Below are 23,062 nucleotides of genomic sequence, written 5' to 3'. Positions count from 1 at the left end.
AGCCAAGGGCTCCAGAGGCTGACAGTCCCGAGCACGGGCTCATTGCTGCGCAGGCACTGCAGCACCAGCCGTGGAAAACACACACCACCCTGAACACACAGGGTCCTCCCCTCGCCCCGAGGGGGCGGATGTCGGGTTTCCACTTGCTGCTTTCAGCCAGCACCTTTTGGTGAAAGAGAGATGTTTTCTCCTGCAACAAGCATCACCTGCCCTTTTGCCTCCAGTTTTACAGACACTAAATTTTAACTGAAAACTTTTTCAAGAGTCAAGGGCTGTTGAAAGTTGTGAAAATAGCAGCCGTGGATGAGGCCATCTGAACTTCCTAATCCCTCCAAGCTCACTTCAGGCAGGACCCCCGGCTCACCGCCGGGGGTGGGGTCAGTGCAGAGAGGCGACCCAGTGCTTGAGCCTCTCATCCCTCCCGATGCCGGGAGCCGCCCTCTCGGGATGATGAGAGCCGCGGGTCCCTGCCCCCACCCCCAGACTCGGGGCGTCTCTCGGAGCCTCAGTCTCCCTTCCGGACCGCGCACTGGGGTTTCCAAGCTGCTCTCTGCACTGCTGTGAAGAGACGTGCTCCCTGCTGTCTCAACAGAGCCCCTCTGGGACTCAGTCAGGGGCTTTCTTCTCTGCCCTGCGTCTTTCTCTTTCAGTTCTCCCTGCAACCCGAGTCAAATAACTGACTTTGTGTGGCCACTTAGCAGTGGTTCTGACTTTTAAGGACGCCGACATACTGCCAAGGATGATGCTTCTGGGTACTTTTCAAAGACAGTTAACTGCACTATGTTGCTGTTTTTTTAATAATAAATTTATTTTATTTTTATTTATTTTTGGCTGTGTTGGGTCTTTGTTGCTGCGTACGGGCTTTCTCTAGTTGCGGTGATCGGGGGCTACTCTTCGTTGCAGTGCGTGGGCTTCTCATGGCGGTGGCTTCTCTTGTTGTGGAGCACAGGCTCTAGGCACACGGGCTTCAGTAGTTGCTCTGCGGCATGTGGGACTTCCCAGACCAGGGCTCGAACCTGTGTTCCCTACATTGGCAGGGGGATTCTTAACCACTGCGCCACCAGGGAAGCCCCTGCTCTATGTTTTTGCTTGTTGTACAAAGATCAACTTTTCTCTTAATGACACTGTTATTAGTAATCAAAGGTTGCATTGGACCCATTTCCTCACAAGGACGAAAGGCAAACAGATCATCCTGTCACTGGATAAGTATTGATACAGGATGTAAACTGGAAGCAAAAGAGTCACTACTTTAACTCCCCTCCTTGGCCCCAGCCTATCAGGGTTCCATAGAAAGAAAGAAACAAACACCCAGCACTTGACTTGGCATGGCATGATCCCATCCACTCCAACAAAAGCCAGGATGATGTTTGGTTCCTTTAGACTCTGCTCATGTCAAGTGTAACTGCATCCTTTTGGACTCTCAGGAAAAAAAAAAATTAACTTCTAGTTAATGACAGAATGATAAGGTTATTTGATAAACGCTCCCCGACATTGACAGTTACCGATGTATGTTCGGCGCTTCTGACTCTGTAACATCGTGGAATTTCTTCTGTACACACCTGAAGAAGAGTACACCTATCTTGGCAACACAAAAATCATTCCCCTCTCGGTCCTTTCTTACAGATGTTTTTGGTGAATTGCAGAGCCCCAGAGGCGAGTCCTGCTTGGCCAAAGACAAACTCCTTTCCCTAGACCCTGTCATGGTCACAAATAACCATGACTTAGTTCTGGCCGATGAACAGTAACAGAAAGTCTGCAGGGGGCGTCCAGAAAAGATGGATTTTGCTGATAAAAGCAGAGAGTCACTACAGAAAAGGCCATTTCTGACCCCCTTGCTTCCTGCCTTGAAAGTGACCATGATGCATGGAGCTATGGCAGCCTTCTTGCAACCACATGAGGCAAAAAGGATGAGGCAGAGAACCCAAAATGCGGAAGAGGGTGGTAAGGGAATCAGAAAGAGCTCCCAGCCCAGTTGAAGAAGACTTAGAGGATGACCTCCAGACTTCATGTTAAACAATTTAATGTCTTTTTTGCTTTAAGTATCCTAACTGATAGAATAAAATAAACGCACAAAATCAGAATGGCTTCAGGCTTCTCAGTGACAGAACTAAACAGAAAACAGTGGAACAACGTATACAGAGTTTCAAACGAAAAACAGACCCACCGCAACAATTCTATGCGCTGTGAATTTACCATTCTCGTATGAAGGGAATGGAAAGTAGTTCTCAGGTAAGCAAGCCAGGAAAGTGTTTCAATTATCTGAGCCATCTGAAAAACCACGTGAAGATCTACTCTCAAAAAAAATAACTAAATAAACCAACCCAAGAACTCAACTTATGACATAAAATGTTAGGATGCATTAAAACTATTTCAGCAGTATAGCCTAGTAGACATGTGTAAATATGTTTATACAAATGAAAGATTTCTTAAAAGAAGATACTTATATAAAATATAATTTTGTTAAATAATTACATAAAATATAATTTTAACAATAAACAGTATCTAACTCCAGATAAATCAATAAAACCAGAAAGTGGGTGGGAGAAAGTATAAACATATTCATTCTTCACCTTAAAATATATATTGTTTTATTCTTGGTATTTATCCTTAGCATTAAACCAACATTTCTCTAATTTTCAATGTTTTTGTTGAATTTTTGTAAACATGAAAAATTGCAACTAGTTGAATTAAATGTAGGAAACAAACTTTCTTAACCCCTGGAGAAAAAAAAACTAACAAAACTAAGGACCAACAAAGTAGAACACATTTTCCATTAAGATAAGAATGAAAATGGTAGAAAAAGCAAGGAAGCAGGAAAAAGTAGAATGACATAAAAAAATTAAAGACCAAACACGAAAATAGTTTTGTCCTATTAAACTTCAGACTGTCACGTTGATCTAAAAATAAAAATACACCACTAGGTTGCTTACAAGAGGCAAACCTAAATCAAAATGACACCCAAAAAATGAAACTCATAGAAGACAAAAATGGGACTTCCCTGGTGGTCCAGCGACTAAGACTCTGTGCTCCCAATGCAGGGGGCGCGGGTTCGATCCCTGGTCAGGGAACTAAGATCCCGCATGCTGTGCGGTGTGGCAAAAATTTTTTTTTTTTAAAGTAAAACATATAGAGAAAAGGAAAACACTAGATGCAATGCCAGAGAGTCATTCTATGCTAATAAGGGTACACAATATAATTTCTATTCCCCAAATCACTGTATTCAAACATATCCAGCTAATACTCAGAAATAAGCAGGTGTCACAAAATTGCAGCAGGTACTTCAAACTCTCCTGTCAAGTGGACGGTAATAAGAATCAAGAGGTTTTGAATGCAGTTAATCAGGTTGGTTTAATGCGTAGATTCTGAATTTCTGAAACAATGACAGACACTACTGGCCTTTAAAAAAAACACCCATCAAATATCGATTGACCCAGGGACAACAAGAGAAGCCATCGCAATGAGAAGCCCGCGCACCACAACAAAGAGTAGCCCCTGCTCGCCGCAACTAGAGAGAGCCCGCGTGCAGCAAACGGAAGACCCAACGCAGCCAAAAATAAATTAATTAAAAAGAAAGCTAGATTTAAAATGTTCCCTATGTAGTACTGAGTGAAAAAAGCAGGCTGCCCAACAGCAAATGCAGTATCGTGTTGTTTATATAAAACGACATGCATCTAACTACTGGAGGATACAGGAGACAGTTCAGGAAGGATCTACTCTCTTAGCGATTTTCAAATACACCGCACGGCAGTGTTAACTACATCACATCCCCAGAACTTGTTTATCTTATAAATGGAAGTTTGTACCTTGTGATCACCTTTATCCAATTCCTCCGCCTTCTACCCCTGCCTCTGGTAACCAAATCTGATCCCTTTTTCTATGAGTTTTTTTTTTAAAGAGTCCACATATAAGTGAGATCATACAATATTTGTTCTTCTCTGTCTGAATTATGTCACTTAGCATAATGCCCTCAAGGTCCATCCATGTAGTCACAAATAGCAGATTTCTTTCTTTTTACGGCTGAATAACATCCCATATTGTGTGTGTGTGTGTGTGTGTGTGTGTAACGCTTTCTTTATCCTTTCATCCATCAATGGACATTTAGGTTGCTTCCATGTCTTGGCTATTATAAATATGCTGCAATGAACACGGGGGTTCAGATTATCTCTTTGAGACAGTGATTTCGTTGCCTTTGGATGTATACCCAGGAGTGGAATTGCTGGGTTCTATGGTAGTTCCATTTTTAATTTTTGGAGGGAACTCCATGCGTTTTTCAGAGTGGCTGCACCAGTCTACATTCCCACCAACAGAGCACAAGGGTTCCCTTTTCTCCGCAAACTCACCAATACTTGTTATCTCTGGTCTTTTCAATGAAAGCCAATCTGAGGTGTGAGGTATCTCATTGTGGTTTTGATTTGCATTTCCCTGATGATTAGTGATGTTGAGCACCTTTTCATGTACCTGTTGGTCACCTGTATGTCTTCATTGGAAAGATGTCTATTCAGGTCCTTTGCCCTTTTTTTTTTTGCGGTGTGTGGGCCTCTCACTGTTGTGGAGTCTCCCGTTGCGGAGCACAGGCTCTGGACGCGCAGGCTCAGCGGCCATGGCTCACGGGCCCAGCCGCTCCGCGGCATGTGGGATCCTCCCGGACCGGGGGCACGAACCTGTGTCCCCTGCATCGGCAGGCGGACTCTCAACCACTGCGCCACCAGGGAAGCCCCTCCGCCCATTTTTTAATAGGATTATTATTATTATTTTTTTTGCGATTGAGTTACATGAGTTTTTTATATGTTTTGGGTATTAACCCCTTATCAGACACATGATTTGCAAATATTTCCTGTCGGTTGTTCTTTCATTTTGCTGGTTGTTCCTTTTGCTGTGCTCACCACCTGTTTATTATTGGACCCTCGACCTTGACCTGCACGCTCCGTGACCTCCATCCTTATTTTCTCTCTATTGCATTTAACGTCGTCTTATTCCATATAATTTGATCATCTATTTTATTCTCTTCTACTTTCACTCCCTCACTGTAAACTCTATAAAGGCAGAGATTTTTTATCAGTTTTGTTCATTGCTGTTTCCCCAGTGACCAGAAAAATACCTGTCACATGGCAAGCGCTCAAATCCTTGCAGAATGAATACAGGAACGCAAGAATCAAAAGAAATCAACACTGAATAACATAAAATTTTGAATCCAAGTGCGATATTCCTATTGGGATATTTCCTTTTTTAACAGACTGAATTTCCAAAGACATGAATTTTCTCTCTTCTCTCATCATCGTCAGATGGAGGAAATCATGGTTGATCCAATATAGTTAAGATGAGTGTTGACGGTGGTGGGATTGGCATATATATACTCATAATGTATAAAACAGATAACTAATAAGAACCTGCTGTATAAAAAATAAAAAAAAGATGAGTGTTATTTTAAGTCTGTACTTTTAATTTTACAGATTGAAAAGGGGATCTGGGTTCCTGCAGATTCCATCACTAGCACTTACCACCTCAGAGTACGTGTGGACGGGTCAGTTCCACGAGTGAGCAGGCAGATGTTCTGGGGTAAGAGTGTGGGTACGTCCACTGACAACACTGCTGCTGTCAAGCTCAAAAGAAAAGTTAAAAGGAATCCCTGAGGTCACACTGTCTCAGAAACGGTGAAATGGGGGCCTAAATGACTGACGAGGTTGAAACACATTTTATACTGCTTTGGCTATTTCCTAAAATATACAAAAGATTTTTTTTTTTTAATGGTTCCATGGTGATGGTGAAGCAACTCATTTAAAAGTGTGGCTCAAACAGGATGGTTTGCTCAGACCCACAGAACAAAGCAATACTCTGCTGACCCCATTTGAATTGCTTTGATTTCTTGTGAAATAGGTAGGATTGCTGTTTCAAAGGTGTTTCTCCAACTGCTTTTGGTCAATAATGAAACCCTCCAATTCGCGCTGCAGTGAGAAGACCCAGGTGCCCCTCAGTGTAACAGGTGTCACACGCGGGAGGCTGAATGTCTGCTCTCCACGCCACCTACACGTCGGGAGCAAAGCTCAACAGAATAATGGTTCACTCTCTACTCAAAGCCGATTTCACAAACTCACATGCCACTAGGCACATACAACAACGATACAATTACATCCTAGATTTGTGTCGTTATTGGCAGTTTATGAAGTCCTTTCATAGACATCTGAGCCTAAGAACAATGTGTAAGATGGGCAGGGCAGGCATTGTTTCGTAGATCACAAGTCCAGGGTTTAGAGAGATTACTTCCACCTTCTGGGAAGTGGTGGGAGTCTGGGAGTAAGCGGTAGAGCCATTGACAAAAGCTACCCTTCCCAACTTCAAGTCCACTGCTATTTCGATGCACTCTCATTTGGAACAGACACTGCGGCTCAGGGCAAAATTTATGACCTGTGAACTTCATACTGAATTTAGTTCCAAATAAAATACTCACCTTTTTTCTTGCTCTCAGTGATAGTCAAGTTCCTTGCTGTAGACCAACCTACCTGCTGAAACTAGAAATTTTTGATGAAACACACCAGAACATCTATTTGAAGGCACTGGAGTTTATTTAACAAGGCAGCCTGGGGCTGTAGGGCCAGGTGCCAGGAAGGAACAGGAGCCCTAAGAATGAGTCAGACGCTCTCTGACCCTCCTCCCCCAAGCAGTGTGGAGGCCAGAGGCTGAACCAGCCCGGAGAAACGATGGCTTTGCAGGCGGTGGCCACGCCGGGCTCCTGCCAGAGGCATGGGGCTGGGGGTCAGGGCGCCGAGGAAGAGGGCCTCTGATAAACAGCCCAGACTTCCAGGGAGGATCCCAAAGGGCTGCTGCCCAGCAGCACAGAGATCTGGACGCTCACCAGCTCTCTCACAGAAGACAGAACCCCAGCTCTATTCCAGCTCAATTCCAGCCTCGATCAAGGCCATCTGCCCTATCTTAACTGCCTGCCAGAGAGCAAAACTAGATCCTTTTCGGAGGATGAAAACATCAGCTACGGACTTTAAATATCTCCGTATCTGTTCATACACAACAAAATACAATAACTGAAATTAAAATTCAATCGGTGGAGTTGAAAGCAGAATAGATTTTCAAAGCAGGGGAAAGACTTAGTGAACTGGAAGGAAGGCCAAGAGAATTATGTCCAGACTGAAGCTCAGGGAACGAAAAAGGATAAAAAATATGGGAAAGAGTGTAAAGGGGGACACAGGACATGTGGAAACATCCAGGGTGAGGAGAGAAGACGGGGCGCAAGAAAACGGACACGGACGCGAAGCTACAGATTCGGGAAGAGGCACAAGCCCCACCCAGGCTCAAGCCAGGCTTGAGTATCCTCAAGGCAACTAGAGGACAAGGTCAAGATGCCTTCGAAAAGCAACAATAAGACCAACAGTTGCTGTTTCTCCAGGGACAGTGGAGGCCAGAAGACGAGTAAATGACGACGCGTGAGCGCAGAAAGTAACCGTCAACTTGGAAGTCTCTATTCAGTGAAAACGCTCTTCGAAGATGAAAGTGAAATAAAAGGTTTTTTCAGGCAAATGAAAGGATAGAATTCATTGCCAACAAATTGGCACTAAGAGAAATACACAAGTTGGATGAGAACTGGGGAAACAGTCTCGGGGGAAAAATGAAAAGGTAAGAAATGAGGCAAAATGGAAATAACAATGTGCGGGTAAATCTAAAGGATGTTTATTGCAAAAAAACAATAAAAGATGTCCAGCAGCATTTACACATAAAAAGGGAATTAAACCATATGACAATAAAGCATAAAAGGGAGAGGAGGGGAAGTGGTCTGTCTGTGCATTATCCAGGAGAAAACAAGAGTATTCATTTATATTAGACTCTAATTAACAAGCTAACAGCTGGGGAGATACTTAATCCAAAGGAAGCACGAAAGGACGGGACAAGGAACAGGTGGGACGAATAGAACCCAGACAGCCAGACGCTAGTGTTATAACCCCCAACAGCCCACCAGCGCTTGCGCTAAACGGGAAAGGACTAAAAACTCCAATTAAAAGACAAGACTGTCAGAGGGATCAAAATCCAAAATCCAACTATCTGCTACTTATAGGAGATACACTTGAAATATATATAAGGACACAAAACGACTGGAAGTTGCAGAAACACTGAATTAAAGCAAGGTGGTGTGTCTGCACTGATGCTGAACAAGACAAAAGCGCTACTAGCGATAAAGAGGGCTCTTCATAACGACAAAGGGGCACAGTCCCCGCGAACACAACAGAAACTCACCAACAGGTCTAAATACAAAGGCTAGAGAGAGCTCCATGAAGCCCAATGCAGAGCGGGGTGTCACCCCTCCTGCTTCTGCCCCCCGCATGGCCAGCTCCTGGAGTCCACAGATGATGCTCCTGTCATCGCTGGGTTCCCAGGGTGACGGTGGGAAGGGGCACCAAAGATAAAGACACAAGACTATATTGCTCGTTCAGAGCGATCTGACCATTTCCGCCCCAGTGCTAACCCGGAGGCACAGCTGGGAAACGGGGCCACAAGTGTGGACAGGCACTCGGGGATGAAGCTTTGCACATGTTTGCTCACGGTCTTTCCAGAGACCTATGCTGGGCCCTTCAGAGACGCCAACGCAGACACAAGCTGGATCGCTATTGTGGAAGCCTTAGACTCTCTCCCAGGCCCAGAGCATTCTTTTTTAAAATTTTTTTTCAAATGAAGTATAGCTGATTTACAATGTTGTGTCAGTTTCTGCTGTACAGCAAAGTGATTCACTTATACACACACAGACATCCTTTTTCATATTCTTTTCCATGATGGTTTATCAAAGGATATTGAATATAGTTCCCTGTGCTCTACAGTAGGACCTTGTTGTTTATCCATTCAATATGTAATAGTTTGCATCTGCTAACCCCAAACTCCCAATCCATCCCTCCCTCACGCCCCCTCCCCCCTGGCAACAACAGCTCTGGTCTCTATGTCTGTGAGTCTGTTTGTTTCATAAATAAGTTCATTTGTATCATATTTTAGATTCCACATATAAGTGATATCATATGGTATTTGTCTTTCTCTTTCTTACTTATTTCACTTAATATGATAATCTCTAGGTCCATCCACGTTGCTGCAGATGGCATTATTTCATTCTTTCTTATGGCTGAGTAATATTCTAGTGTGTGTGTGTGTGTGTGTGTGTGTGTGTACCACATCTTCTTTATCCATTCATCTGTCGATGGACACTTAGGTTGTTTCCATGTCTTGGCTGTTGTGAGTGATGCTGCTATGAACATTGGGATGCATGGATCTTTTTGAATTAGCTTTGCCCAGATACATGCCCAGGAGTGGGATTGCTGAATCATATGGCAACTCTATTTTTAGTTTTCTGAGGAACCTCCATACTGTTTTTCCATAGTGTCTGTACCAACTTACATTCCCACCAACAGTGGAGGAGGGTTCCCTTTTCTCCACACCCTCTCCAGCATTTGTTATTTGTAGACTTTTTAATGATGACCATTCTGACCGGTGTGAGGTGGTACCTCATTGTAGTTTTGATTTGCATTTCTCTAATAATTAGCGATGTTGAGCATCTTTTCATATGCCTGTTGGCCATCTGTATGTCTTCTTTGAGGAATGCCTATTTAGGTCTTCTGCCCATTTTTCAATTGGTTCTTTTATTTTTCTGTTGTTGAGTTGCATGAGCTGTTTGTATATTTTGGAAATTAAGCCCTTGTCGGTCGCCTCATTTGCAAATATTTTCTCCTGGTCGTTAGGTTGTCTTTTCATTTTGCTTATGGTTTCCTTTGCTGTAGAGAAGCTTGTAAGTTTGATTAGGTCCCATTTGTTTATTTTTGCTTTTGTTTTTATTGCCTTGGGAGACTGACCTAAGAAAACAGAGAATGTTTTGCTTATGTTTTCTTCTAGGAGTTTATGGTGTCATGTCTTACATTTAAGTCGTTAAGCCATTTTCAGCTTATTCTGTGTATGGTGTGAGGGTGTGTTCTAGCTTCATTGATTTACATGCAGCTGTCCAGCTTTCCCAACACAACTTGCTGAAGAGACTGTATTTTTCCCATTGTATATTCTTATCTTGTTTGCTGAAAATTGACCATAGGTGTGTGGATTTATTTCTGGGCTCTCTATTCTGTTCCATTGAGCCATATGTATGTTTTTGTACCACACTGTTGTTTTCTTTTATAAATTTATTTATTTTTGGCTGTGTTGGGTCTTCATTGCTGCGCACAGGCTTCTCTAGTTGCGGTGAGCAGGGGCTACTCTTCATTGCAGTGTGTGGGCTTCTCTTGTTGTGGAACACAGGCTCTAGGCGCACGGGCTTCAGTAGTTGTGGTGCATGGGCTTAGCTGCTCCGCAGCATGTGGGATCTTCCCGGACCAGGGCTCGAACCTGTGTTCCCTGCATTGGCAGGTGGATTCTTAACCACTGCACCAGCAGGGAAGCCCCACACTGTTTTGATTACTGTAGCTTTGTAGTATTGTCTGAAGTCTGGGAGGGTTATGCCTCCTGCTTTGTTCTTTTTCCTCAGGATTGCTTTGACAATTCTGGGCCTTTTATTGTTCCATATAAATTTTAGGATTATTTGTTCTAGTTTTGTGAAAAATGTCATGGGTAATTTGATAGGGACTGCATTAAACCTGTAGATTGCTTTGGGCAGTATGGCCATTTTAACAATGTTAATTCTTCCAATCCAAGAGCATGGGATATCTTTCCATTTCTTTGAATCGTCTTCAATTTCCTTTATTAAATGTTTTGTAGTTCTCAGAATATAAGTCTTTCATCTACTTGGTCAGGTTTATTCCTAGGTATTTTATTTTTCTAGATGTGACTTTAAAAGGGATTTTTTTTTACATTCCCTTTCTGATATTTTATTGTTAGTGTAAGGAAATGCAACCAACTTCTGTATGTTAATTCTTGTATCCTGCTACTTTGCTAAATTCGTTTATCAGTTCTAATAGTTTTTGTGTGGAGTCTTTAGGGTTTTCTATATATAGTATCATGTCATCTGCATATAATGACAATTTTACCTCTTCTCTTCCAATTTGGATACCTTTTATTTCTTTTTCTTACCAGAGTGCTGTGGCTAGGACTTCCAGTATTATGTTGAATAGAAGTGGTGAGAGTGGGCATCCTTGTCTTGTTCCAGATTTTAGCGAGAAGGCGTTCAGCTTTTCACTGTTGAGTATTATGTTGGCTGTGGGTTTGTCATAAATAGCTTTTATTACACTGAGATATGTTCCTTCAATGCCCAGAGTATTCTTTAATCGAGATGCAGACAAGGCCTGAAACGGTCCCAAAAGAACATATAAAGGGAAAAAAAGAGTGGTCTGGTCCTAAAAACTTGGAGTTGGTTTTATAAAAACATTAAAAGTAATAAAAACAATTGAACGAACAGAAAGCAAAGCGGCAGATGATGAACAATGGCATGGTTTTGGTCTGAATTTTGCACATAAGGTGCACATTAGCCCCTGCACTGAGTTGGGGGGAGGTGTGAAGCAAAGAGCCTTGCAGTTGGCCCCCTCCCACTGCCTGGCCACACCGGCTCCTGCACCTGCCCGCCTCTCACGCCGGGACAGGGAGGTCACACTGATGGCGCACAGGCAGCAGCCTCACCTCCCTCAGGGCACGAGAACGTTCCAGGGGAATGGAAACAGCACATTCTGCCATTACACTGCCCTGGAGAACCTGAGGCGGGAAAAAGAGGAACAAAAGCCTCGGTTCTTCTCAATTTCTCAGGATTCTGTCCGCATGTGGTCAGCTGAGAACACAATTTCTCAGGAGTTTGGCTGCAAGCTACCAACACCCAGGCCTTCTTGCTTTTTGGGTGCCTTTGGGCCTCATGCCGAAGACTCCTGCCTGAAAACTGGGAGCAGACAAGACACTTGTGCAGAGCGGATGGCGAGGCGCTATGTATAGAACGTACAACTGTCAGCAGGAACCTGGCCACCAAGAGCTCCATCCCTCCTTCCCTCCCCTCCCTGTGCGACCTCAGGCAGGTGGTCCCACGCCCCAGCGGTGGCCCGGCTCTCCCACCTGCCGTACGGACCGGGATAAAGCACATGGCACAATGACAGTAACGTCCAGGACTCCTGGGGAAGGGCTCCAGACACAGAGGGGCACCTGGACAGGGGCCTCGGGCCATCTCACCTGCCTCTGCCCAGCAGGCTGGGGCCACCCTGCCTGAGCTGCCCTCCCGGACGTGGGCTCCGCAGTCGGGGGCCTCTGGGGATTGGCGTGCGATGTCACCCAGAGAAGAATCTCCCTGCTGACTCCGAAGGAGCCTCCGCTGACTGAATACAGTGAAAGCATATAAAAGCTGAGTGCAGGCCAGGACACCACCCAGTGTCCGACAGTGTGTGGCTGCGGTCATTGTAGAACAGGCGTTTAAGGCTCGCTGTCACGCCACAGCCAACCCACTGCCCCGACAGCCAAGATGCCTCCGAGGCCAGCAAAGCCCAGAGCAAGCAGCGGGCCCCGCTCCGCGGAGCGCCAGCCCCGCCGACCAGGACCCTGCCCACGGGGCCCCATGGGCTCGGAGCGGGTCCGCCAGGCCCCCGGCTGGCCCTTCGAATGGGGAGCAGGTGGGGCAGCAGCCACGCCGGAGGCTTGGTTGTGTGTGCTCACGAAACACGACTTCCGTAAGAAAAATGTAACGAGCAAACAAGGCTCTCGGCCCCCGAAATGAGAGCCCCTCCGGCACCCCACTGACAAGAAGCGGAGACGCCCTTCGGAGCTGGGCTTCCTCTTCCTCCCCCAGATCTGCTCTCCTAAAAATAAAACAGAATCTCACAATAATGGCCTTCAAAGCTTCACGCCAAGCTGCTGAGTTTACGTTGAGAACTTTCCCTTGGCTTCAACAATGTTTACTCTTCCCAAGTAACAGTGAACAGCCTGGACGGCATCCCTCTTACAGCCCTTCATCCTGATGAGCTGCTCTCCTAAGACAACCGACATCCACCCGGACGCTCCACCGGAGCAACCAGCACAGCCCATTGCTGAAGGGCCTGCCCGCTGGATGACATCTTCTAAAAAACAAAAGAAAAGGAGAGAAAAAAAAACAACCCAGCCCCTCACGAGTTCTGATCTCTGTTTGGGCGGCATTAAAGCCAGACCTTTAAAAAACTGGTCAAAACAGAGTCCTTTAGTGATTCTTTTCAAAGAAACAAAACAAAACCTTATGACTGTAATTTACAAGTTGAGTCAACACAATATGTCCTTGATGGAAAGGTTGCCGGATAAATCCACCAGGTGTGGGAATTGCACCAAGTCCTCTCCCAGAGAAGGACCCTCGTGGGGTCGTGGGTGATTGAGGTAGCTCTGGTCTCAGGAGCAGTACTTCAGTTTTAGACACAAAGATGTTTCAAAACCCTCCATTTTTAATTTCGTGAGAAAAGGGAAAAGATGGAACTCTCTAACGATTTAACTTTTGAAAGCCGAAGGAAATCTGTTTCTTGACCAAGTGGTTCTCATTTTTAAGGGACTTAATACATAAGTAAATGAAAACGAACAGGGCTGGCTGACGGGGGAGAGAAGAAAACAAGATAATGTTTCTCCCCCAAGGGTTTATTCGATTTTATTTACATAAACAATTTTAAAGTAAACCAGCCCGAGCTCTCCCCGGCAGACAGAACGATGTTCCGTAAACCCCCCGGGCTCCGCCCCACTTCTACGCTTCACTTCCCCATCAGACGCAACTCTGGACAAACAGAACACCAGAAAACGGAACACAACACAAAACCCTTCTGAGCCAGATTCTGGAAAGGCTTTAGCAGGAAGACGACCCTCCCCTCACGACAGCTCTGCTCTAAAAAGGCAGCACAGCATCTCTGCCGGGGCCTCGGCACCGCGTGAGGTCTGAGCCCCTGCAGTGTTGGACTGGACTCCAGGTCAGCCTGGCTTTAAATTCCCTCTCAGTGTTGGAGCATCCAGAGCTGGCCCTGGGCCGCTCTCCTCCCTGTCTCTTCATTGCCTGGGGGATGATGCCCCACATCATGGCTTTAAGTACCACCTGTGCACTGAGCATTCCCAAACTCACATCCCCACTAAGACCTTTCTCCTGACACATTTCCAAACACCTACACAGCCGGTCTGCCCACCTTAGATCCTTAATGCACCTTGGACTTAACGTGTCTGGATTTCACCCTCTGACGTGTCCCCTAGACCTGCTCACCCACAGCTCCTCCGTCTCACGAGGGGCCTTGCTCCGAGCCACCTTCCTCGTCTACCCATCAGCCCATCCTGTTGGCCCTGCCTTCAGAATACGCCCAGGTGTGACCGACTCCCACCTTCGATGCTGAGTCCCATTACCTTTTGCCAGGACAGTAGCAACAGCTTCCAAAGGTGAGGCGGGGAGAAACAAGCTGTCTGAAAAGGCACCTTCTAAATTCCCATTGGTTTAATTTGCTTTTAAGTCTTGATAATTTATTTGAAATTTCAAATAACATTAAATGAGGCAGAGAATCTTTCTTTTTTTCTTTTTTCTTTTTGACTTCTCAACTGTACTTTCAAGACTAGGGTGGGCTACCATCTTTCTAATTTCTAAGAGACTCTAAGAATTCCTGTATGTCATATCAAGTATTTCACTCACAGAAGGCTTTTCTACGCTTCCTCCTTCACGTAAATATTTTTTCTTGGCACATTCTTTGTTATGTACTTAAAAAAAGGTAAATAAGGCATAACCCCAAAGTATGGGGTTTTTGTCTGTTTGTTTGCAAGGCTCTGAACCTGATTGCTGGGATCTACCCCGGAAGACAGTGAAGAAGGGGCAGATTGTAAGTAACCGTGTCACTTTCCAGTCCTGGGAGAACCCGACACAGAAGACTCACCTTGGGGGTTCCTCTGACCTCCCGTACTGCTTAGAAATCTCCCTTCCATCCGCCTTTGTTCTTTTATGACTCTTCATATTATTAGCGATTTACAGGGTACTCACCATACACTGGCCACCGGGCTAGGCAATTCACTCAACAAATACCGAGTTTACCAAGTGCCGGGAGGTGGCCGAGTAACAAGCCCGGGTGTAGCCCACTGCTCTAATGAGGACATTCAAATGATCGTGTAAATAGGTAAGACACATGCTGTGTAGGCGGTGATAAGGGTCATGGAGAAGGATCAGGTAGGGAGATGCTGGGGCCGGGGCCTCACTCCTAGGGCAGGAGATCAAGGGAGGGTCTGGAACAAAATCTCAGGGGAGGAGGAGACAGCCCTTGGGAACATTTCTCTAACCCTCACGGTAGCCAGACCAGACGTCATGTTACAGCGTCTCATGAAAGACAAAGGCCGCAAGATCAGGAACTGGAGAGTCCCGATTGCGACCAAGGTCTGTATGACTCCAAATCCCTTGTTCCTAATTAACCTCCACCTGCACTGCTGTCAGATTTATCACAAGTGAAGACTGAACTCTACTGGGCAAGCATGTCCATCGGTCTATAGAAAGAGAGATACTGCAGAGCCCAAAACTACTGTATTTAGATAGGAAGGTCACACACTTTAACAGCCCTCTGTTAGATATGGAAGGAGACGGGATGGATGCAGAGAAGTAACTTGACCTCCTGAACCTGACAGTCAATAATATTGGTTGTTCTAAAGCTGATACTTTGAAGACAGACATGGCCTCAGTTCCAGGCATCAAATTGACTTTGGGGAGATTTTAATTTAGCCCAAACCCAAAAAACGTGGAAGGCATCCCAGCTGCTACTTTCACACATGCAAATGAACGTGACACAGTAGCTGGAACTAAAATTAAAGCCACGTAAAACACAGCCCACTGCAGGATGAATATTCAAACATCTGTTTGGACAAACTCGTATTTCAAAAACTGAAAAAAAAAAAAAAAATATATATATATATATAGTTTTGAGGACACTTAAGGGACTTGCAGTTGAGACAGAACCCCGGCCCACACGTTGATGAGCCATCAGAAAGGACACCCTTTTCTCTCAGCTCTGAGGGAAGGTCACAGCAGGAAAACAGCTCTTAAACCAGTGAGGTGAAACCCACACCATCTCACGGAGATGTAATTCAAAGAGGTCAATTCCAGTCGCCAGGTACGATTTTTGTTTGTTTGTTTGTTTGTTTTTGCGGTACACAGGCCTCTCACTGTTGTGGCCTCTCCCGTTGCGGAGCACAGGCTCCGGACGCGCAGGCTCAGCGGCCATGGCTCACGGGTCCAGCCGCTCCGCGGCATGTGGGATCTTCCCAGACCGGGGCACGAACCCGCGTCCCCTGCATCGGCAGGCGGACGCTCAACCACTGTGCCACCAGGGGAGCCCCAGGCACGGTTTTTGAGCTAGATTCTGCTAGAACCTGAACCCGCTCCTGAGTTTAGGCCAAGCCCCTCTGAAAAGCCGCGCTGGCCCTTTGTGGCCTTCAGCCATTGCTCGTCACCACCAGGCAAGTTATGGACATTGCTCTCTGTGCAGCAAGGACAACCTTCTTGTCCCGTCCATGAGCTGCGGGGAGCGGCTGGCACAGACTGGCTGTGGTGGGCCCACGAGCCTGGGGATGAGGGTGGCGGGTACGCGTGCGTCTGAGACCCTCCCGTGACGTGCAGGCGGCTTCAGGACTCTCCCGGAGCCCGCGTGGTCCCTGGACCCCTGCTCAGCAACCCCTATTCCACATGGGTGTTTACCAGTTACCCGGGCTGACTTGAAGCAGCAGCCTGGCACAGGGGCCGAGCAAAGCTGCCTTAAATATAAATTAATGGGTTACAGGGAATATTAAGCAAAGACAATCTTCTGGGCTGGATTCAGAAAAATGATGAGATTCTTAGTATCATGTGCAATATATATGTTTATATTATCAATCATATGTTTCACATATTATATCTCTCTCTCTCTCTCACACACACACACACACACACACACACACACACACACACACACACATCCTGAGTCTGAAAGAACTGTAATTCCACACACCTGTGAGCTGTTCTGGGTACACAGAGCTGACTACACCCCCCCAAAAGCTTGGTAAGGGCAGGGAGAGAGCGCCTGTGTGTTAGGTGGGCTTACACGGTTACGAAGTTCCCCTGAAAGCACGAGAGGAAAATCCTCTTTCAAGGCGTGCTATCTAACTTAGAAAACAAAGCCAAGCGTCAACACATGTTCACGGGGAGCTTGGTCGCTCTTGTCTCTCTTCAGCTCACCTGCCCCTCATTCCCGGGAACTCACACCCAGAGAAATGGGACCCGGCTGGCCCTCTGGGGGACCAGGGCTGCCTGTCACGGCCCAGTTGCTGGCCTCCTGCCCAGATGCCTCCAGCTCAGGACTCACCTGGACTTCCGTCACCCGGGTGCCCTGAACGCGCTGGACTGGAGCAGACTGTCCAAGGGCAGTGCTGCCCCCTCACCTCCTGCCACCCCGTCACCTCCCCATCCGCCAGAGCAGGGGAGGCTTCTCTGGCTGGAATCCTGGGACCCGAGTGCAGCGTCTCAGTTGCGGTGGACGTGGCATCCACGTACCTTTATGTGATGGATGAAGGGCTCTACAAGTAGCCAGGTGAGCAGGAAGGCCTAGCGGCACCCAGGGCAACAGCTGCCCTCCAAATGCGGCTCCTTGTTTTTTAATACGACAAGACTAACCGTCTAAGGACCCCACTGTGGACGCCTCCCAATCAAAGATCGTTACCAGCAAGCTTCAGAGGTACAGAGTGGCAGTGAGGGTCATGCTATCACTTTCCTAGTCAGTGGTGACAGATGCACATTTGAGCGTCTGCAGGCCCGAGAACCCCCAGGTCCCCGAGGAATCTAGGGAAGGACATAGAGCAGAGCCTCCCACCAGCCCCAGCACTCGAAGTGGGGAGGTGGCCCCGGGCCCCCGCCTCTGAGTTCTGCTTAGTTTAACATCGACCCTGCGGTGCTGTTTCTTTCCCCTTTCTGGTCTCTAGAACATTCCCAACGAAAGCTTCCCAGTAAGCAAGACTTTAGCACTTCCTCCCATTGAGCTTGTGAACGATGCAAAACTATTTTGTGAATGGATTTTAAAAACAACGAGGGACCAGTACAGAGGAGGGCAGTCACACCACTTTCCCTCGGTGACTCTCATGCTCTGACCAGCAGCCTGAGGCCTCTGGACATGCCGGGCGCGTCGTGAGGACTGGAACCTGGCCCGAAGGAGCCCTTTCACATCCTGCGGGTGAAGTTCCTTTACCATGTGCCTCGGAATTTTCCTAGTTTTCCGGCCCCATAAAGACACGGCACATGCTGTTTTGCAGAGCAACAGAAAAAAGGAGCATCCCGGGGGAAGCTACTCACTGTGAGGTAGGAAGTGGCCAGGGTGGCGCCCGGCCGCGGGCTGACACTTACTGGTCATGCCTGGTGTCGGGGACGGCTCTGTCCATCTGCAGCTTATCGCTCTCCACTTGGTTGAACTTGTTGCGGGCATAGGGGTCCTGCCCGGAGCGGACCATCGTCCCGCCAACGTAAGCCTCCTGGTTAAAGTCCCGCCATCGCACTTTCCCTGCAAGGAGCAGAGCACAGGGTGTGGGACAAGGGCACGAGGGAGCAGAGCGCTCGGCCCCAAGGCCACGCGTCAGTGCGACTTCAAGGAACAGCGCCAGGGCTGCCGCTGCTGGCAGTTCTAACCAGCAAACCACCTGAGAGCAGGCAGCATCATGCCTGTGAACTGGCAACAGTTTGCAGCGTGAAAGTTAAAACCAAGACTTCGAGTATTTGTCCCTGAACAGAATTCTACGCCAATCAAAGTATCCCTGAGAATGGCATCACTGACACTCCGTACAAAAGGAGATACGCTCTGCTTGTCCCACCTTTCCAGGGATTACAGTAATGCCAAAAAGCACCTCAGACACGGTGACAAAGATCCTGAACAAATGAAAGTAAGGCACCCCATCGTGTGACACCAGGCGGCACAAAATAAGTGTTTACACAAAAATAACACCCCCAAAGAACAGGACACCAAAACAACCCCGGAGAGACCTCCTTAGAGGTACTTCCTGCAGCCACTGCCACATCGACCCCTTGACATGGTACGTGAAGCCTTTTCTGGCACACTTACACTCTGGCACACTGACGTCCTGGGACACACACGCCCTGGCAGCCTCACATCTTAGCACATTCACACCCTGGCACACTCACGCCCTGGCACACACCCCCTACACGGTCACATCCTTGTACACTCATGTCCTGGGACACACATGCCCTGGAATGCTCACACCCTGGCACACTCACCCTGATCACATTCACACCCTGGCACACATATCCTGCATGGTCACATCCTTGCACACTCATGTCCTGGGACACACATGGTCTGGAATGCTCACACCCTGGCACGCTCACCCTGATCACACTCATGTCCTCAGCAGGAGGGGACGGACACTGAGGTAGTCTGGGCTGGCCACACATACGTTGACTCCACTGCCTGGATTAGCTGTTGCGGCTCCAGGACCCAGCACAGGGTTCTCCAAGAACACGCACTGGCCGGGAAGTTTGTGCCAGGGTTGGGTACGGGCAGTGCTGGTGTAGCCTGGGATCTGGAGGGAAGGGCACTGCGCGGTGGGGTGAGCCTGGACAAGCCCGGGCGTGAGAAGGCAGAAAGACGAGCAAATGCACCGATACTCAGAGGGAGAACAGTGGGAGGAAAGAGCGACTCGAGACCAAACAGAGCTGGGACTTAACTGTCCACCTGCCCCACCCCGCGTTGAAATCTGTTTATCACTTGCTACCTCTATGACCTTGGGCAAGTTATTCATTCTTTAAAACTTAAGTTTCCTAAAAATAAATAAATACATAAAATGAAAAAAGATTTTTCATGACGATTTAATATGCCAATTCAGTAGATGTGCAAACTCAAACCAAATTAAAAGATAAAAAAAAAAGAAAGGGAAAGAAAAACAGTAAGAACAACCCCTGTCCCCTTGAAGTGGTAACGTTCTAGTGGTCACAGTGCCGTGACGAAACAGAGAAACAGGAGGCCAAGGGGCGGGCAGCTGGGGGCTGCTGTTCTGCAAGGGCTGGTCTGACTGAGAGATGCCCTCACGAGGGAGGGTGGCCCTGTAGCCCTGGGGAAGAGCACGGGAGCCACAGCACCAAGGCCCCAGGGTGGGGCAGGGCCCCTTCTGCAGCGCGTCAAATGCTGGGCGTTTGGTTAAGATCAACAGTGAGTCATGACACTAGCGTGTGTACCTACAGGTGTGCTTGCCCAACAAAGGCCCCTCCGCACACCATCAAAAGAATGCCATGTTCCTTTCTCTATTTCAGAGATGAGGAAACTGAGATCCAAGTCACCTGCGATTTGTTCCAGGTCGTAAGGAAACTTTCTATCTCAAAGCCCATCCGCTTTCTTGTTACAACTGTCCTGCGAGGTCAAAACCCCCATCTCATCACAGCTGGTTGCCATGGAAATGATGCTCAGGGTCACAAAGGTCCAGCCTCTCAAATAGGAAAGCAATTCCAAAACCCACGAGCTCCCAGGCTACAGGCTGATCCCGTGCCCCTGATAAATGTCTGGCTACGGGAGCTGGCCCGCTTGCCGCATTCTCTTCCATCTAAGATGAAATGTTTCCAGCACACGTTTTCCACGCTGACAGCCCTAGAGATACCGATGGATCATCCACTCTCCCCACCTCTCTGCCTTCACCCCGTGCTCAGCACACCAAACCCTTCTCACTGCATGACCTCACCCCTCACAGGCTACGTGAAGCAGGAGCCTCGGCCAGAATCCACCCCAGCTGCGCCGACCACGGAATCCAGATGAGCGGCTCCCGCGGATTTGTTTAATGGCCTGAAAACTCTTCACTGCCACAAAGAACTTGGAACTACGTCGCCCCATCCAAGGCCAGAGGAAGGACCGTCACCCAAGAGATGCTCGTCTCTAGTTCTGCTTCTCGCGTGGAGAACTGGGGTCAGCAGGAAGAGGGCTGGTCGTCGGGGTCTGTGTGTGGGGGTGGGGGGTAAGGCCTCTGCCGAGCTCCTGGACCTTCAATCTCTTTGTGCCATCAGACCTCCGACCCCTTTCTGCAATAAGGCGGCACGGGGTTTCATGGATGCCTCATGTCAATCCGCTCTGGGGCTGGGGTTTTCCCTGCCTCGGCCCCAAGCCATTGCTGTGTACTAAGTGTCGACCACACGCTAGGTATCTCATTGGCTCCTGCGGGTACAACAGCAAACACAGAGCTGATGCCCACCTGTGGCGGTCACGCTCTGGGAGACTGCGGGGGGCTGCAACAGACAAGAAGATAATGACCATGGTAACAACTGCACCACTGAAGCCTGAGCTAAGTGCTCAGATGGTGAGGACTGTAGTTCTACGGAAGCACCTCACAGAGGAGCCCGGTCTGGACGGAAAGGGGGTGCCGGGAGGGGAGAGCCTCCTGGGGAAGGAGCATCTGAGCTGATAGCTCAGCAGCCAGCAATGTAGTGGAGAAGCAGCCCTCCGTGACTTCACAGAAACACGCCTTTCTTCAACCTCCCAGAAATGCACCCCCCAGCAGAGGCACCCCCCAGTGACCCCTGCCCTCTGACATGACATCCTCTATAGCACTCCTGGGGGCCCTGCCTGACCCGGTGACAGTTAATTTCCCAAGGCACACACCATTTTACTGGAGACAGATTATAAATGACTTTATAGCTTAGTGATATGTTAGAGCGCAGCAGGCACTTTCAAAAATGGTCGACTATGACATACATCTCACATCGTGGCCCGGACGTCATGCTGTAAACGCACACACAGCTGAAACGAAGGTTTTCCCCTCGCTACATGTGAACACATAATATTCTATTGTTTTATGTGGGTGTGACTCATAAAACTGGCTCCACAGTCTAATAATGGGTCAGACCCACCGGGCTAAAGAACCATTATAGATCTCAGTTATTTACACAGAATTGCTAGGGTTGGAGCAGAGTCAGGAAAAAGCAGCGAGAGCAGGGTTCTCAGAGGGAATGTATGCCTGGGTCCAACCCCAGGCGGGAAGGGAAGCAGCAAGTCAGAGGCTGGAGAGAAACCATCAAAACTGTAGATACCGCGTCTGAATATAGTGACTTTTTAAAAAACGACACTTATAAAACGTCTTGTATTTTTATCACCTCTTTAAAATCTTAGAAAGAGCATTAGAATAAGAGTTTCCAAAAAATACACGAAAATCTAGTGAAAATGGACTTGGCTAAGCAGAAGCAGTGGATGGAAAATACCCCCCAGATATGAAACTTCTCACGAGAAGACAGAAGCCAGCTTCATCACCGAGATGACAGGAAAAGAGAACAGGTGCTGAAACAACAGGAGGGGAGGAAGGGACCTCCACCCTGGGGAGGGCTGTGGAAACCGCTCGCTTCTTACACTAGGCCCTGAAGGTCTTTGCGAGGAGATTCATTTCCCGAAGACAGGCCTTCCTAGACGTGGTCTGTGAAGCTGAAAGAGGGACTGCGTGACCCTGAGTGTTGACACCTCTGGTTCTGTACGAAGGTGAGGCTTCCTGATGGTTCCGTCAGGCTGACACCCCCTGCCCCACTGACAGCCCTAAGGCAGCCTCCCAGCCCCTTCCTCAGACACCCGTGGCCGCCCAAGTCCCCCCCGCCAACCACCCTTCGAGGCCAAGATCGTCCCCTGATGGCCCCGTGGCTCCATTTCTCCCAGAGTCAGGAAGGGGCTCCTGACGGGCAAGGACCAGCCTCCTGCTTTGCCCGCGGCCCGGGCTTATCGTGGGGAAGCGCATCTCTCGGAAGAAGTCCCGGCTCCCACACGTGGTCTCCCGCTGCTGATACCCACACCTGAGGACTGTTCTCGAACGCGCTGGACGTGGGCCCTAGACCTCCTTCCACTGGTTTACAGGCTTTTTCTAAATGGCGCCCTCTCAAGCCGGCCTCCCGTCCCCTTAGCCAGGAGCCACCGCAGAACCCGGGCCCCAGGGACGGGACCTCTGGCTCTGTGAACGTTAATGACAGAGATCTGATCACCATTCTGGCCAGCCTCGCCCCTCGGCCCTCCACGGGGCGAGGCCTGTGAGCTCTTACTAAACCCTCCCTGACCCACCATCCACGCAGAGCCCAGGCGAAACTGCGACACTAGAAGGCAGGGCTGTTTGGTTTTTGTTTTTTGGGGTTTTTTTTTGCAGTACGCGGGCCTCTCACTGCTGTGGCCTCTCCCGTTGC

The 23,062-nt window shown here is 48.1% G+C and overlaps 1 protein-coding gene across 3 annotated transcripts in view; it reads right to left on the bottom strand.

Annotated features, from left to right (window-relative positions):
* The window catches only part of GALNT2 (polypeptide N-acetylgalactosaminyltransferase 2), a 178,592-nt gene that overhangs the window by 45,392 nt on the left and 110,138 nt on the right, over positions 1 to 23,062 (bottom strand). For all 3 annotated transcript variants that reach the window (XM_027094053.1, XM_027094054.1, XM_027094055.1), the window contains one exon: positions 18,266 to 18,419. In XM_027094053.1, coding sequence (XP_026949854.1) covers positions 18,266 to 18,419 — 154 coding nt within the window. The remainder of the gene's footprint in view (positions 1 to 18,265; positions 18,420 to 23,062) is intronic.

The sequence above is a fragment of the Aethalodelphis obliquidens genome, unplaced genomic scaffold (assembly GCF_003676395.1).
Source record: "Aethalodelphis obliquidens isolate GAN/ISIS:26980383/991018 unplaced genomic scaffold, ASM367639v1 scaffold87, whole genome shotgun sequence".
Classification (NCBI taxonomy): Eukaryota; Metazoa; Chordata; class Mammalia; order Artiodactyla; family Delphinidae; genus Aethalodelphis; species Aethalodelphis obliquidens.
The sequence above is the reverse complement of the archived record's forward strand: the minus strand, read 5'-3'. Positions and strand labels throughout refer to the sequence as shown.